At 39.6% G+C, this 18498-nt stretch overlaps 1 protein-coding gene across 1 annotated transcript; it reads left to right on the forward strand.

Moving 5' to 3' along the window:
* Positions 1-15493: 15493 nt before the first annotated feature.
* On the forward strand, positions 15494-16120 carry LOC127747622 (uncharacterized). Its single transcript, XM_052261708.1, has 2 exons — positions 15494-15674; positions 15789-16120. The coding sequence occupies exons 1-2, from the start codon at positions 15494-15496 to the stop codon at positions 16118-16120; spliced, it is 513 nt and encodes a 170-aa protein (XP_052117668.1).
* Positions 16121-18498: the final 2378 nt, after the last annotated feature.

Below are 18498 nucleotides of genomic sequence, written 5' to 3' on the forward strand. Positions count from 1 at the left end.
TTGGTGCTGAGGAAGAGGAAGAGTACTTTGAACCAAACATGGAGGAGAACATGGAAAACAACCATGAAGAAGAAGCTCACAACCATGCCAGAGAAGGCCCTGTGAATCATGCTGGGCAAGAAAGGAGAGTTCTTGGCTCTTACATCAATCCAAACCCAGGAAATTATGGAAGCAACATCCAAAAGCCAACCATACATGCCAATAACTTTAAATTGAAACCCCAGCTCATCACCCTTGTTCAGAATAATTGCTCATTCAGAGGAGTGCCCAAGAAGACCCCAATCAACATCTAACCACCTTCCTGAGAATATGCGACACCGTGAAGTCTAATGGTGGATGTCTATAGATTGCTTTTGTTCCCTTTCTCGCTCAGGGACAAAGCATCTAAATGGCTGGAATCCTTCCCGAAGGAGAGCCTAACAAATTGGGAAGACGTGGTGAACAAATTTTTGGCAAGATTCTAGCCTCCTCAAATAATCAACAGGCTGAGAGCTGAGGTACAAACCTTCAGGCAACAAGATGGTGAGACTCTCTGTGAGGCATGGGAGAGGTTTAAAGACTTAATAAGAAGATGCCCACCAGACATGTTCAATGAATGTGTTCAACTACACATCTTCTATGAAGGACTTTCTTATGAGTCAAAGAAGGCCGTAGACCGTTCATCAGGGGGCTCTCTAAACAAGAAGAAAACCATTGAAGAGGCCATAGATGTCATTGAGACTGTCGCTGAAAATGACTACTTCTATGCTTCTGAAAGAAGTGACACTCGAGGAGTAATGGAGCTGAACCACATGGATGCGCTATTGGCTCAAAACAAGATGATCACCAAGCAGCTAGCAGATCTTGCTAAGAAGGTGGAAGAAAATCAAGTTGCAGCAGTCATCACCTCCTCACCAGCTCAAGAAGGAATGAATGTAGGAGAAGAAGGTGACTGGAAACAAGCCAATTATATTGGAAATTCACCCAGACACACCCATGATCCATACTCCAAAACTTATAATCCTGGTTGGAGAAACCACCCTAACTTTGGGTGGGGAAATCAACAAGACCAAGGCCAAGACCAGAGACGCCACAACCACAATCCCAACAACAATGCAACTCACTAACTTACCTTGCAGAGATCCTATCAACACCCACCTAATCGCCTTTCTCAACCACCTAATATCAACCCACCATCACTAACCGGGGATAGACTTTCTAGAATTGAGACTTTACTCGAAGACATATGTAAAGAAGTCCAAGACAACAGAGTGTTCAAGGATGAAGTCGAGCCAACATCAAAAACCAGGGAGACACCATCAAGAGGCTAGAGTCCCAAGTGGGTTATCTATCTCAACAGCTTCCCAAACCCACTGATAGTTTTCCAAGTGACACAGAAAAGAACCCAAGAGGAGAAGCAAAGAAAGTAAGGTGGGAAGAATGCAAGATGATCACTATAAGTGATGAGAGGAGTGTGGAAGAAGTGCACACACAACCAAAACACCTCCAAGACATTCCAAAGGAAAATCATGAAGAAAGAAACCATGCACCCCATCCCACACACAGGGAGGAGCTAAAGAAAGGGGAGACCCTGAACCCATATGTACCCTTTCCCCAAAGGCTCAAAGGTGGTGTAGCAAGGAGAATGTATTCAAGATTCCTTGACATGTTTGCATCTCTTGATGTAAATATACCATTTATTAAGGCCCTCCAGCAAATGCCCTCCTACATCAAGTACATAAAGGAGCTGCTGGCCAAAAAGAGTTCATTGAAGGGTGGGAAAACAATAAAGATGAACAGGGAGTGCAGTGTTCTCATTCAAACAGAGCCACTTACAAAGAAGAAGGATCCAGGGAGTTTTCACATTTCCTGTTCCATAGGAGAGATAATGATTGATAAAGGGCTCTGTGACCTGGGAGCAAGTATCAACCTAATGCCTCTGTCCCTCATGAAAAAGTTTCAAATCAATGAGCTAACACCCACGGACGTAATCATCAAATTGGCTGACAAAACTCAAAAACAGGCGATTGGAGTGGTTGAAAATGTATTAGTGAAGGTTGGGAACTACTTCCTGCCCACAGACTTTGTTATCCTAGAAATAGACGAGAATCCCATCCATCCCATCATCTTAGGGAGGCCATTCTTGGCCACAGCCAGGGCGCTTATAGATGTAGAGCGAGGAGAGCTAGTATTAAGGATACACGATGAACAGCTCACCTTCAACGTTTTCAAACCCTCACAAGAAGCAGATCATGATAACAAAGAGTCAGAGGAAGATCACAATAAGGGGCTGATGGAAGAGACCAACATGGGAACACAAGCACCACACCTGAAAATCCCCATTGGTGAGAATCAATGTGATCAGAAGGAGCAACGGCCAAGTGTAATCCAAGAGAAACTAGACCCACTAGAGCCATATGAGACAAGCAATAAAACCCTCCTGAAAGAAGAAACCACAAGGAGCAAAGTGACATCAAGGAACACAAGGAAAAAGGCCCTAAGGGGATGGAGAAACAAGAAAATCCCTACAGAAGATTTCTCTCCAGGAGATGAAGTGGTCTCTGCCCACTTTCCATCTATACTACCTCATCTCCCCACCATTCCATTTTAGCTGCCTCAAGTATACACCATCAACCAAATCTTGTCCTTAGAACATGTGGAGCTTCTTAACAAAGCCAATGGAGACAAATTCACTGCAAGGGGAGAAGATTTGAAGCACTACCAACCACCCTGAGAAAGGCCAAATGTGAAGCTAATGATGCTAAAGAAGCGTTTCATGGGAGACAACCCATGTTCTATACCCTTTCTTTTTAATCTCTAATATTAGTTAATAAGGCAAAGTTCATGGGTTCTAAATCAACTTTGACGAACTCTTAGAAGAATTTTTATATGCAACATATAGTGAACAATAAGTTTGGTGTTCAAGGCATACTAAGATGGCATGAACACAACCCATTTCATGTTAATCTTAGAGTCTTAATCAAACCTTGTTGCACCATATAACCACAAACAAGTTTGGTGTCACCAACGTTGCATGCATGGGTAATTGGTTGGTCGGTTGATTTACATTCATGAATATCATTTAGTTATTTAAAAACAAAAGAAAAAAAATTTTAACAGTAGCCATGTCATACTTTAATTTTTTCCACAAAAAATTCAATTGAATTTTTGCATTCTTTTGTCTTGTATAGGAAATCAAAAAGGGGATTGGTGGAACTTGATAGGACAAACAAAGAAGGGAGGTTCGACCACTATACCAAGGGAACTACACACTTGTCTTCAAAGGGTATACCTTGGGAAGTGCTGCCATGCAACATTGGGAGTAGGATAGCCTTGGAGACCGAATCAATACCCTCATAAAGGAAGTGATCCTTGTGCCCATCCAATGCAAAACCCCAGCCGTTCACCACTAAGCCATGCCATCAATCCACACCCTTCAAACACCCATCATCTTTCTATATAAATGATCCCCACCTTACAATGCAAGTGTCATTCCAATCTATCTCTCTTCTTCCTTCCAAACACACATTGTACACCTTTTCATATTCTAACATTTGTTCATTCCATCTCTCATTCCTCTTTCCTCCAATTTCTTCCGAACTTTTACACACTACCAATTCTCACTCATGGCATCGTCGAGCTTTAAAAGGAGAAAAGGGAAGGAGCCTATGGAGCAGCCTCCTTTCGATGCCGGGAGATTCAAGACTGCCTTCCATGAGCTCCAATATGAACGGATCAAAAACAAAAAAATATTACCAGAGCTGACATTCCAGTTCAACAAAGATGAGTGCCCAAAGATTAGAGAGAAGATTGCACAGAGGGGTTGGCAAAAGCTCACGAACCCAGAAACAAAGATAAATGCGAACCTCATCAAGGAGTTCTATGCCAATGTGGCCAGAGAAGACACTACTAGGGCCCCCACCTTCAAAAGCTACGTGAGAGGAACAGAGGTGGACTTCAGCCCCAATGCTATAACAAGGACTCTTCAGCTGAGATCAACACATTTTGATGAGCTCAGTTATCAAGTAAGAATAAGTAATGCCCCCGACGAAGATGAACTTGAAGAAATCGTAAATGATATGTGTGTTATAGGATCTGATTGGGAAAGATACTCGGATAAGAGGCCGCGGTTCATTAGGAGAGGAGACCTCATCCCGGAAGCTAAGGGATGGTTTGAGCTCGTAAGGAGGTCTATCCTCCCAGCCGCAAACAATTTTGAGGTTAATATTGCTCGAGCTACCATGGTATATTGCTTAGTAAAGGGTGGGGACATCAATGTACATGAAATTATAGCTGAAGGAATCCAGGATTCAGCCGAGAAGAATGATCCGAGTGCTAGACTTTGGTACCCCAGCACCATCCTTAGACTATGTATGAAAGCCAAGGTAGTATTCAAAGATAACAATCCAACATGGGTAAACCCTGGGAGGTTAGTTACGCTTCAGCGTATAAACTATGTGACACCCGTTCAACAGCAAAGAAGGCCTCAGATAAAGAAAAGAGCTGCACAAGAAGAGCCTCACCAAGAAGAACCTCAACAAAAGGAACCCCAACAAACAGGGTACCAGCAAGAAGAGCAATATGATCCGACCAACATAAATCTTATTCACATCCAAGGAGCCATCGAGGATCTGACAAGGAGCTATATGGAGGGACAAGAACAACAACTGTAAGTTTAATCTCAAAGGATGGACCGTCAAGAAGAACTACTCTCTAATTGGATGGGTCAACAAAGGGAGTGGCAGAAACAACAAATGGAGTTGCAACAGGAGCATTATTTCCAACTCACCCAAGCCATTAATCAAGTGACCGAAAGGCAAGAGCTCCAAGACAAACGACTTCAAGAACTCAACCAACATCAGATAGCTCAGATGAAAGCATTCAACGAGTTCAGCGTGCTCAACGAAGGATGGTAACTGCATAGGGAAGAGTTTAGCATAAACACTCAGGCCAAGTTAACTTATGTGACTGGGCATATACATAACTTGCACCCTGCCATCCCAAGTTATGATGCAGTCCGCAAAGACTTAACAGAACAAGAAGAGGGAAAGGTGAAGCAACAAAAGGAAGCATTAAAGAAGAAGATGGAGGATGCTGGTTTCTGGAAGAGGCTGATTGGAAAGCGCAAGGGAAATGGGGAATCAAGTAGTCAAGAAGGATCCCAAGACAAGGGAAACAAAGGAACATGAGCATCCCCATGAGTAAAAGGTGATGGAGTTTCTTCTTGTTCCATTTCTTTTTCAAGTCTTAAATAAGAAAAATCATGTATGAAATAGAACATGCTTCCATAGTAGCTTAAGAATTTTCAATTCTGCCTTTAAGTTTTCATTGCTTAGGTCTATGCTTACTAGTCTAGGCCCTAGCTTTTATTTTCATCTTGCTTATATGTATGCTTTTCCTTTAAGTCAATCAAAAAAGAAGATGTTATGAAAAGAACAAGAGTGGAGTCGAATTTGAGAAGTAAGTTCCAAATATGTGTGGGTAGTAATTAACTAGCTCAGTTGGCTCACCCACAAGGTATGAAGGCAAATGTCTGTCCTGAATCATATGCTTGAAACACACCCCATGAGACTAACTAATTAATGAGATCCTAAAAATAAAAAAAGAGAAAGAGCAATAAGAGTTGAAAAGGAAAGAAAAATAATAAGACATAATGCTAGGCACCAAAGGTTTGAATATTGAGGCATGTGTCTGTGGTGTTCCTGTGCAAGGGATATGCTTGGATGAATAAGTTGTGCCTTATCACTTGGTAACTTGGGTTAACTAATCCGGGATTACCAGCTGAAAGTCTACTATCAAGAGCAACCTTTGCTACAGAGCACTTAGTGACCCAAAGAGGTGCTAGACACCAAGGTCTCAAGAAAGAAAAATAACAAACCATGTGCCTGTAGTGTGTATGTATGGGAAAAAGAGACTTGAGGGAGTAAGTCCTTAGGGGTGTCTTAACACCTAGCACCTTGAACCTACTGGTTCGGGAGTGTTGGCTGAAAGCTTATCATAAAGAGTCGCCCTCTTACAGAGCACTTAGCCTAAAAAGAATGCAATAAACCCTGAAGGGAAGGGAGATCAATAAATAAAAGTCTCATAGGGTGCATTCAAGTAAGTATTCAAGGATATGATAAAGGCCTGGAAACCAGTGAAGGAATGAACCTAAGTTACTATGCATGAAACCCCATAAAACCAAGGACTTCACTTCCACAGTAATGACTCATTTCTCTTGTCATTTCATTCATTATTCTCATGTTTCAATGCTTGCTTAGGGACAAGCAAGCTTTAAGATTGGTGTTGTGATGCTAGGGCATCTTGGCCAGTTTCACTGACCTTTTCTTTACTGTTCTAGGGTAGTTCATGCATTTTCTTAGTAAATAAGGCAAGTTTTGGATGAAAATACACTTACACCTTGATTCAAGCTAGTATTGTGAATTTTATATGATTTCATGAGAATTAGGCATGAATTGAATGGAAAATTGATGATGCATAATCTCATGACTTAGACTAGAGCTTTGATGCACTTTATTTGCTTGATTTTAGGACAAAGGAAGCAAGGAAGAATCACGTTAGTAGCCACGTTAATCTAGTTAACGTGACCACTAACGTGGAATGTGAATGAATGATGATTGGATTTTTGACGGTTTAGAATTTCACAAATGAATTCTCGTCGAAGTATAGTCTCTAAACCAACAATAATCTTCTCATACAAAAATTTGTTTGTCACAAGTACAAACCCCTAAAATCTATAAACCGAAGTATTTAAACCTCGGGTCGTCTCTCAAAGGATTTGCAGGGTAGTGTTCTTGTTATTGGTTATGGACTTGTTTATTTTGGGGTTTTGGATGAGGAATGTGAATAGTAAATGGTAGGAAAACTTTATTCACAAAATGGTCTTGGCAAGGTTTGGTTGTCAAGGGTCTTCATCACTATCACTAGCCACAAGTATGGTAGTTGCAAGGATTAATCCAACTTAGTCATCCTTAAATCAATTAACAAAGGAAAGTCAAGTAAGTTATATCAATCCTAGTCCATAAGTTCTAGCTTCCCACTAATTGGATTAATGAAGGCTAGAGTTAATGGCTATCAACTATCAATCAATTGGACACTAGTGACTCAAGAAATCCTAAGTTACCTTCTCAAGCCAAGAACATAAAATTCTAGTCTAACATTCTTCCAAGCATTTAATCAAACACTTGGAGGGCACAAAAGAAAAGTATAGCCAATCACAACAAGAATGAATTCTAACTACAATTGAATGTAAAGAATTAACAACAACAATCAAGGAAATCACAATTATCATGAATTACCTCAAATTGCATTATTGAAAGAAAATAAAGAGAATAAGAGTATCTCAATTACAAAACCTAGAAACAAAATAAGAGAAATTACAACAAGAGAATAGGGATAGAGAGAAGAAACAAAGTGTAGCAATCACCAATTAAAGGTAGAAGTAGAAGGAGACTTGAATTAAACCATAATCTAACCCTAACTCCTAATCCTAATTCTAGAGAGAAGTGAGAGCTTCTCTCTAAAAACTAGTTCTAACTACTTCTAAAACTAAACTATGACTAATGATTAAAGTATATTGATTCCTCTTCAATTCTTGGCTTAAATAGCATCAGAAATGAGTTGGATTGGGCCCACAAGACTTCTAAAATCGCTGGCCACGTGTTGCATTAAGTGGGTCATGTGCCACCATCGGCGCATCCGCATACCGTGCGCGTGCGCGCCCCTATGCGCGATGAAACTATGGCAAATCTTATATCGTTTCGAAGCCTCGGATGTTAGCTTTCCAACCCAACTGGAACCGCATCAATTGGACCTCTGTAGCTCAAGTTATGGTCAATTAAGTGTGAAGAGGTCAGCTTGACAGCTTTTGCGATTCCTTCATTTCTTCATGAGTTCTCCATTTCTACATGCTTTTCCTTCATTCCCTTGATCCAATTTTTGCCTTCTAAATCTGAAATCACTTAGCAAACATATCAAGGCATCTACTAGAATCAAGGTGAATTAAATTTAGCTATTTTGAGTCCTAAAAAGCACGTTTTCACTCTTAAGCACAATTAAAGGAGAATATACAAAACCATGCTATTTCATTGAATAAATATGGGTGAAAGGTGATAAAATCCCCAAAAATCAATACAATATAAACCCTACAAATGGGGTTTATCAATGAACTTGCAACGTTAATGAGAAAAGTGATCGCCAATAACGTCTTCGAAGCCATCATAGCCCACGTTAATTGTCACGTTAACTATGTTAACGTGGTAGTTAACGTGGAGAAAAAGGGAGCTCCAGCGTTAGTGGTAAAAGTGAATGCCACTAACGCTCCACATTGGCAATTGGCCACGTTAAGAGTCACGTTAGTTAAACTAACGTGAACTCTAACGTGGAAGGGGGAAGATAACGCCAACGTTAGTGACACTCACCTTTGTCACTAACGTTGGACTAAGCCAACATTGCCCACGTTAGTGGTCACGTTAAGACCACTAATGTGAGAGTTAACATGGAGCTAAACATGATGAGCCAACGTTAGTGACACTCACCTTTGTCACTAACGTTGGAGATGGCATTCATTACCACGTTAGTGGCCACGTTAACCTTGTTAACGTGAACTCTAACGTGGGAAGGAGGGGCGTTTGGAGCGTTAGTGACAAAGGTAAGTGTCACTAATGCTCTTGAAGCTTAGGCATGCCCACATTAAGAGTCACATTAGTTAAACTAACGTGAACTCTAACATAAGGAAACGGGGCACAATGCAATGTTATTGGAAAAAGTGATTCCCAATAACGTTTGTGAAGGACCAAGAGGCAATGTTAGTGGTCACATTAGTGCCACTAATGTTGAAGTTAACGTGGACCATTTTGGGTTGGAACGTTAGTGAAAAAGGTAATTGTCACTAACGTTCTCGAACCCACATTTTCACTTAACATTAACGTCACTAATGTCCTGACTAACACCCATGCCTAACTCACACTTTTCTGTAAGCTGAGCCCACTGAAGATTGTACTTGCTTCAACTCAAGATCAAAGGCCCATATCCAAGACTTGAAGAACTCACTAGAGGATCAAGAAGATTAGTATATATAGGAGTAGTTTTGAACTATAGAGGAGCTTTTTGGCACTTTGGAGAATTATCCTCTGTATATTTACTTTTCTGCATTTTCTAGTTAAGCATGTATTCTTTACTGCCATTTTCCATTTCCAGAGCTATGAACAAATAAACCCCTTTCATTGGGTTAGGGAGCTCTGTTGTAATTTGATGGATCAATTATAGTTTTCATTCTTCTTCCTCTTTCTTTTCTCTTGATTTACTAGAAAGTTTTCGATCTTAATCTAATTGGTTAGTTGTCTTGAAAAAGAAACTCTCCATAATTGGATCTCCTCTGAGCCTTGGAAAAGGAATGAGGAGATCATGCTAGAAATGCTTTCTCATATTGGACCAAATTGGGGTCTGGGCGGATATAGTGACATGTAATCCTCCCAACACTTTGATTTGGAAATACATGTGGTATAATCAGTGACCATACTTCATCTCTTCCCATGAGCAATTAAATCAAGGAATTGGGCAATTGTTCAAGCTTAGAAAGATTGTATTACCAAGGAATTGGGATTCAATCACTTAAGATTGCCAAGGAGATCAACGAATGCATTGATTGAGGAAGAGATGAGAATGAACTTGATCCGGAGAATGCAACATCTTCTAAGCCCAATGAATCCCGATCTCTGATCTTACCCTTTCTCTTTACTTTCTGCCATTTATTTCCATGTTCATCTTCCCAATTCCCTATTTAAGATTCTGCACTTTATTTTCTGCTATTTACTTTTCCGCTATTTAACTTCCTACAATTCTCAACTATATTCTGTCTAGCTCAACTAGCACACTCTTCCAACTAAAGTTGCTTGACCAATCAATCCCTGTGGGATTCGACCTCACTCTTTTGTGAGTTTTTACTTGACGACAATTCGGTATACTTGCCGAAGGGAACTTTGTTGAGAGACAAGTTTTCGTGCATCAAGGATTGAATTGGATATGTGGTTGTTGTGGTATATATGTATGATTATGGTAATTGTTGAGGATTATTGGTGCTAATGATGTACTATGATGTTGGTTAATGTTAGTTATTGTTTGGTGATAAATTGTTGGAATTGATGAGGATTTATAGTGGTTGTTGATGTTGGTTGGTTGATGATTCTTGATGAGTTGATTTTGTAAATATTGTTAAATAATGATATTGGGGTATGAGGTATATTGAATTTTGAATGAATGTATACTGTTGATTTTTGGTACAAAGCATGAATGAGGTTGCTGATGAAGATTGATAGTGAAAGAATGATGATTGGTGAAGGTGTTCGTGAAAGATTGATTATAGTGTTTTATATTTAATGTTTGGATTGATGAGAGTTGAAGGGGCTGATAATTTGAGATATTAAGTGTTGGATGTGGTATAGTTGAATAATGATGGAAGTGGTGAGAAGTCATGTTGATGCTAATAAGGATAATGGAAATTTAGAAAATGTGAGCTAGGTTGGATCTAGAATTGTTGGATGATTTAGAAGGTTTTGTGAGTGAGAAAATGGTTGAGGTAGTGTTTGTACAAATTTTGGACTGTTTTGGTATGGTTGATATGTGATTGAATTGGTATTGGATTGAGATTTGGTTAAAATTGAGGTTATGTGGTTTTCGGGTAAAAGTTGATTTTTGATGAACTTTATTTTATCATAACTTTTACTTCGATTTTCAAAATCTGATGAAACTTACCTAGAATTAAAGATCTTTGAAAAGCCTTTAAATCGATATGAAGTTTGTGAAATTTGGAATTTTGTAGAGGAAGTTATGATCATTCAAATTTGGTGTTAAAAATCTGAAATTCTGCAAAGTTGCAGAATTTAAGGATTTCTGCGCACGCACAACCTTGTGCGCATGCACAACCCTGCGAAAATGTTATTCTGTGTGGATACACAGACCTGTGCGTACGCATAGGTAGGGGAAAGGACTCTGGTAGCAGCGCTAGCATAGGTTGTGTGTGCGCACATCAGTGAAGAATTACAACCCTGTACGCACGCACAAGTCGGGAAGGGATGTCTGTTAGGGGCGCTCACACAGCTTATGCGAGTGAACAGAATTTATAAGTTTTAGTACCTGTCTGTACGCACACCCCTGTGCTCACGCACACTTTCAAAATCTTCCTGGGTGTGCACACGCACACCCCTATGCGGACGCACACACCCTGTTTCACAAATTTAAACTTTATTTTCAACTATTTCACCTTCTCGACAAGGTTGTAAGCTTCTATAACACCATTTTAAAACTCTTTGACTTACTTTCGGGTACTAAAACATGGAAAAAGGTCCTAGGGGGTTTGATTTGAGATTTTTCTCCGAAATGCTAGTGAATGGAGGTTAGGTTTCTGGTGTATTGTAAAGGAGTTAGTTAAAAGAGAAGGAAGAGTGGTGCGTATGATGATTGTTGATAATGATTTGGAAAATTGATGAACTAATGAGCCCGGAATGGAAGTAATGAATTGATGATGGTTATGATGAGTCGAAGACTCAAAGATGAATGATGGTTTTGTTGAATAATGAGAGTGTGCCAGGCACTATATCCTTGGGTTAAGTATGAGAATGTGCAGGGTATTATGTCCCTGAGATTGAATTATGATTGATAATCTTTTCTGCTGCAAGAGTGTGCCAGGCACTATATCCTTGGGTTACGCATGCAAGTGTGCCCAGCACTATATCCGTGGATGAATAGCATGTGCCCGGCATTATATCCGTGGATCAATAGAGTGTGCCCGACACTATATTCGTGGGTGCAGCAGAAAAGCGACATCCGAAAGGATGTGTCGGGTTGGCATTTATGGACCGACAAGTGATATCACTAGCCAATAGGATAGGCATTCATCATATGCATCTTTTATATGCTTGTTTGCTTTGATTACGTGAGTTTGCCTAACTGTATAATATGCTTATTCGCTAACTTGAACTACTTGCTTTATATGCTTCTACTTGTGTTTTATTTGTTTGCATTAATTGTGATTGTCTGGTGCTGAGGAGGTTAGGTAGGCGGTGGCGATAGGATCGCACGGAGGTAAGGTTGGCGAAGGCTGTGGGATACAGCGGTGTGATTAGTATTAGTTAGAATCCCCCTAAGTTTAGATAACCCTGGTTTATGGTTTAAGTTCTTTTATTTATTTTGTTCTAAGCTTTCATATCAGTATGTGATATGGAGTTCTAGGATTGCCTTCAGCGTCCCGGAGCCTTACATCTTACATCATTGGGCACTGTTACCATACTGAGAACCTCCGGTTCTCATTCCATGCTTTGTTGTTATTTTTCAGATGCAGGTCGTAATCTACTTCGGTGAGATTGCGGATATGGTGACAGAGCGGAGTATGGTTCTTCCTTGGTTTAATTTATAATATTTTGTTATAGTTACTCTCACATCTTTTGGTGATTTATCTTTATGGCCTTAGAGGATTACTTGATAGATAGCTTGTATAAGCTGTTTTAATTCTAAAACTCTGTATCTTCCTATTTGTAACTAGTCGGCTTAAACTCCGCAAGCTGCGACTAGTTCTCTATGGTTATTATATTCTTATATTTATATATGTTTTATTCTCTTATACCTATACCTTGTATCTTATGCTTTAGCTTCGTGTGAATGTCTCACGCTTTTGTAATTCTGTAATTGGAGCTTAATCCTTCATCAGGCTTCTAGATTATACTATTCTTCCAATATATATATATAGAATTGTCGTAACCTTTGATTAACCTTTGCTTTATGGCTAGAGGTAAAGCTTAGGGTAATTGGGGTGTTACATTTAGTGGCATCAGAGCAGTTTGTCCTCGTGAGCCTGAGGGATGGACCGATTATGCTTCATTGCATACTCTGTATGTCTTTTCTTTGATGTTATTAGGTTATCTACTTGATATTTCATAGCAAGCTTGTTTTTTAGTGCCTGTTTGGAGAAAATGTAGCACTAGGCTTTTGATATTAAGACTGATCACCTTGATATCGATTGTTTGGTGTAGAAAGAAACCCTAATGGCCTCTCGTGGACGAGGTCGTACAACATTCATGAGGAGAGAGTAGGAATGAGCGACCAACCGATAACCATGCCGAGTTCATGGCGGCAATGGCGAATCTTGCAAACATCATGGGGACTACTGCTACTACGACTCCACAAGCTGTCCAGAGGTTAGGCCAATCGGCCGGAAACGGAAATGGAAATGGTGAAGGAAATGTGAATGAGAATGTGGGAGGAAACAGAGATAACATGGGGGGTGCTCCGATGACCTTGGCGACCTTTCTCAAGGTTCATCCTCCGAGTTTTCGAGGTTCAACTAATCCCACGGAAGCGGATAACTGGTTCCAAACTATGGAACGCGCACTGCAAGTGCAGCATGTCCCACATAACCAATACGTAGAGTTTTCTGCTTACCAACTTCGGGAAGAGGCCCGGCATTGGTGGCAGGCAGAATGCCACTTGCTACAGCTCCAGGATGCAGATGTTCCTTGGGATGTGTTCCAAACGGCCTTCTACAAGAAGTATTTTCCTGAGTCTGCAAGGGAAGCAAAGGAGATGGAACTTATGTAGCTGAAGCAAGGTCCCTTGTCTATGGCAGATTATACGAGCAAGTTTGAGGAACTTTGTAGGATCTCTAGGGAATGTCAAGGTGCCTAAAAACCTATGAGAGCTAGAAGTGTATCACGTATCAAAGAGATTTGAGGGACGGCATCATGACTGTTGTGGCTCCTATGGAGATTCGTGTTTTCTCTGATTTGGTGAACAAGGCAAAAGTGGTTGAACAATACGCGAAAATGGTAGCCTCGTCAAAGGAGACTTCTGGAGGAGATACTAGTAGGGTGCGTGACGATCATCTTGGACCAAGGGGACAGAATTTTAAAAGAAATGAACACACTCCTCAATATCTGTAAGGTCAAAGGGATTTTAGAAAGAACAACAATGTTCAGTTCCACATGGCAAAGGGAGATGGTCGATGCTACACTTGCGGATTACCAGGGCACCTTGCTAAGGACTCCCGTAGAGGGAGGAAACCGAGGTGTGGGTAAGAGTCAGCAACTAGGCCATGTGTTTGATTTGGAGGCACGTGAGGCAACGAAGTCGGATCCTCCGACGAGAGGTAAGCATATGTTTTGAGTCTTATATTACCTGGACCTGAGGTTAGTTTGGTTCTATCTTTTGTAAAGTCGTTGTTAGAATTTCAAGAGTTTAGAGTTTTGTTTGAAGTAAACCATGGGGAAAGGAAGATTCTAGCTGCGGTAGCCGAGGATTTTGGACTTGTGATGACGAATTTTCAAATCTAGTTTGGAGCTTTGGTTTAACTGATTTGGTTTTGAAACTAGGATTTGAACTTTTGATCAAATGATACGATTTAAAAAGGAAGGTGGGTTGTGTGATTTTAATAACTTGTGATCTTGGTTTGCAAATTTATCTTATCAAAAAGGGATTCAAATTGAAAGGTTTCGATTTAAGAATAAATGATTTTTTGAGCCTTTTGAAAAAGCTTTCATAATGAACTGGCTTAGATTGAACTTGTTTTCACAGCTTTGCGAAATATTACAAAAGCAGTTTTTGGTTTTGAAACTACGTCGAAAATTCTTGGTTTGGAAGATATTGTTTAAAAAGAAAAGTGAGTTCTCCGATTATGTTCATTTGTGAATTTGGTTTCCAAATTATCTTATCGGAAGGAATTCAAACTGACAAGTTTTTTTATTTAAGAAAACTATAATTTCAAGTGTTTGACTTACTAGTAAATGATTTTTGACTCCTTTGAAAGAGCTTTAACAATGAACTCATTTAGAATAAACTTGTTTTAAAGGTTTTGAAGAATATTACAAATTCGATATTTTGGTTTAAAAGAAAGGATTTTCAGATTTCTAGTGACTATAATCAGAGTGACGCAACGGAAGTTGTACACCAAGTTGTCGAAGTGTGAGTTCTGGAAGGGAGAAGTGAAGCTCTTAGGTCATGTGATAAGCAAGGGAGGAATGACTATAGATCCTTATAAGGTAGAAACGGTGATGGGATGGGAAAGATCAACAATGGTGACGGACGTCAGGAGCTTCTTGGGTTTAGTCGGATAGTACCGGAGACTTATTGAAGGATTTTCCCAGATTGCATTACCGATGACTAGGTTGACAAGAAAGGAAGCACTTTTGTTTAGATGTCGGAGTGTGTTGAGAGTTTTCAGACTTTGAAGCAGAAGTTAACTTCAGCACCTGTTTTAATCTTGTCAGAAATGCATGAACCGTTTGAAATATACTATGATGCTTCTCTAAAGGGTTTAAGCTGCGTGTTGATGCAACACCGGAGTATGGTGGCTTACGCATCGCATCAGTTGGGACTGCATGAGGTGAACTATTCAACTCATGATCTGGAATTAGCGATGATTGTGTTTGCACTGGAGATTTAGAGACACCACCTGTGCAGAGTGAGGTTTAGCATCTTTTCTTATCAAAAGAGTCTCAAGTATGTCTTTGATCAGAAAAAGCTTGAAATGCGTTGGAGAAGACGGTTGGAGTTGCTAAAGGATTATGATTCTGAACTGAGTTATCACCTTTTTGGAAAGGCAAAGGTGGTCGCAGGTGCATTGGGTCGGAAATCTTTAACAATTGCTTGGGTGAGAATCAAGGAAGAGGAGTTAGTGGATAAGCTTGTGGATCGTAAGCTGGACATTGGTGAGGTGGCCGGAAGAGCTTTTTTGAGCCAGTTGCAGATTTCAAGCACATTTACGACGAAGATTTAGAGGGCTCAGCAAGATGAGTGGAAGCTTCAAAAATTGTTGCAACCAGTTGGTGATAAGAGGCGTGAAGAATTCACTAAGGAGGGTGAGAGATTGTGGAGAGATAAGGGGAGAGTTGGCAAACAGGATGTCGGAAGTTTGAGACAAGACTTGTTGTCGGGGACTCACTACAGTGGATTTTCTGTTCATCCCGGAAGCACGAAGAGGTATTATAACTTAAAGAAGATGTTCTGGTGGCCTAGGATGAAAGGTGATGTAGCTACAGTGGCATCCAAGTGTTTGACATGTCAGAAGGCGAAGATAGAGCATCAAGAGCTGTCAGGAATGATACAGCCTCTTGAGATTCTTCAGTGGAAGTGGACTATGATGCGATTTGGGTGATCGTGGTTTGCTTAACCAAATTCGCTCATTTTCTTCCTATCCGAGTGAACTATTCTATGGAGGAGTTGGCAAGAGAGAACATAGACACGGTAGGACTCTGTGATGTGGATATATTGCATAACTCAGATTTTCGAGGACGAAAATCTTTTTAAGGAAGGGTGGATGTAAGAACCTGTGTTTTCACATAAAACCATTTTAATAAAATAATTTTAGTGCCCGGAATAGATTCAAAATTTAGAAGTTTTAATTTGAAAATAAAAATGTGAAAATTTGATTTCAGTGAATTTTTCTAAGTTGGAAAATGTACCTTTTCGGAAAGATTTTTTTTGTAAAAATGCATATTGATGCTTAAGCTGGCAGTACTGGCTCTAGACTGTTCAGAACCGTGTATTTTAGAAAATAATATTTAGAAAATTGATTTGTTGTTTTGAAAGGACAAAAATAATGTTAGAATCGAAAACCGGACACTAATCTTAAAGGTTTTGGCTCAAAGTGGGCAAACGGATCAAAAATGCTAACGGATTGGACTGGACCCAAACCGGGCCCAAGGTCCAACATATATAAGCTCATTTAATGAGCTTTGACCTCATTTTCCAACCCTAAGAGAGAGAGGGCCGCGGTTTTTAGAGAGCAGAGGAAGAAAAGAGAGTGCACTATTCACCTCCATCTTCTAGGAGCCATAACTTTTGATCCGGAGCTCCGATTGACGAGCCATTTGCAACTACACGAAACTCTCGACGAGCTCTTCCTTTATATCTAAGTTTTTCTGGTAAGAACTCGAAGCTCACCCCTCAATTTTCTGCCCTAAGTTTCTGTGTGTTTTGGGTTTAGTTCTTGAGCAAGTTTTGTGGTTTTGCTTGTTTAGGTGATCTCTATTAGCGGATAAATGTTGGATTTTACCTCTAATCTTGTTGGGTAAGGTAAGGTTTTACCAAACCCTCTTGGTTGGTTGTTTTGTGGTTTCTAGGTTTTGATTTTGGTGATATATGTGTTGTTAGTTTGAGCCTTGGTGTTTGTTGGAGTTGGTTGAGGCTTTGGATCAAGCTTGGTGGCTTCGTTTTGGGGTTTGGTGCATTTGGAAATCAGCCAAGGTATGGTTTCAGTTTTCTTTATGTAATATGTAATGTTCATGGATACTTAGGCTAGTGGCCCATAGGATAGGATTGAATTTGATATGTGGTTGTTGTGGTATATGTATGATGATGGTAATTGTTGAGGATTATTAGTGCTAATGATGTTCTATGATGTTGGCTAATGTTACTTATTGTTTGGTGATAAATTGTTGGAATTGATGAGGATTTATAATGGTTGTTGATGTTGGTTGGTTAATGATGCTTGATGAGTTGATTTTGTAAATATTGTTAAATAATGATATTGAGGTATGAGGTATATTAAATTTTGAATGAATGTATACTGTTAATTTTTGGTACAAAGCATGAATGAGGTTGTTGATGAAGATTGATAGTGAAAGAATGATGATTGGTGAAGGTGTCGGTAGAGGAATGATTATAGTGTTTTATATTTGATGTTTGGATTAATGAGTGTTGAAGATTTGAGATATTAAGTGTTGGATGTGGTATAGTTGAATAATGATGGAAGTGGTGAGAAGTCATGTTGATGCTAATAAGGTTAATGGAAATTTGGAAAATGTGAGTTAGGTTGGATTTAGAATTGTTGGATGGTTTAGAAGATTGTGTGAGTGAGAAAATGGTTGAGGTAGTGTTTGTATGAATTTTGGACTGCTTTGGTGTGTCGAAAACGATCCAACACAAAACTCACCGGCAAGTGTACCGGGTCGCATCAAGTAATAATAACTCACATGAGTGAGGTCGATCCCACAGGGATTGAAGGATTGAGCAATTTTAGTTTAGTGGTTGATTTAGTCAAGCGATTCAAGTTTTAGTTGAGTGATTTGTGTTTAACAGAAAGTAAATGACATTAAATGAAAAGGGAGAAGGGAAAAGTGCAGTAAATTGGAGAACAGAATTGTAAATGTGCAGAATCTTAAAGATCAAGGAAGTAAATGACTGAAACTTAAAGTGCAAGAGACTTAAATTGCAGTAACTTAAAGGGCAAGAAAGATAAATGACTTGAATATAAAAGGGAATTGAGGAATGGGATTGCAAGATCTAAACAAAGCTAAAGTAAATTGCAGCAATTGATTGAGCAGAAATTAAACCAGAAGCAAATATCATTCAAACAGAAAGAAAATAAGATGCAGTAAAGGTTCACAGAAGAACCAAAAGTGAATTATGATCTCAGGATCCCAAGGGCTTAGGCAGCAGAGCCTAAAACCCAATTTCCTTCCCAGATCTGAATTAACTAAGCAATTAACAGAAAATTAAAGATGAAGCAGTAGAAGAACAGATTTAGAATTC

The sequence above is a fragment of the Arachis duranensis genome, chromosome 5 (assembly GCF_000817695.3).
Source record: "Arachis duranensis cultivar V14167 chromosome 5, aradu.V14167.gnm2.J7QH, whole genome shotgun sequence".
NCBI lineage: Eukaryota > Viridiplantae > Streptophyta > Magnoliopsida > Fabales > Fabaceae > Arachis > Arachis duranensis.

Coding starts and splice junctions, on each gene's coding strand:
- LOC127747622 (XM_052261708.1), top strand. CDS start 15,494: ATGCGTTGGAGAAGACGGTTGGAGTTGCTAAAGGATTATGATTCTGAA. Junction 15,675..15,788: donor GGATCGTAAGCTGGACATTG/GTGAGGTGGCCG, acceptor TGTTGCAACCAG/TTGGTGATAAGAGGCGTGAA.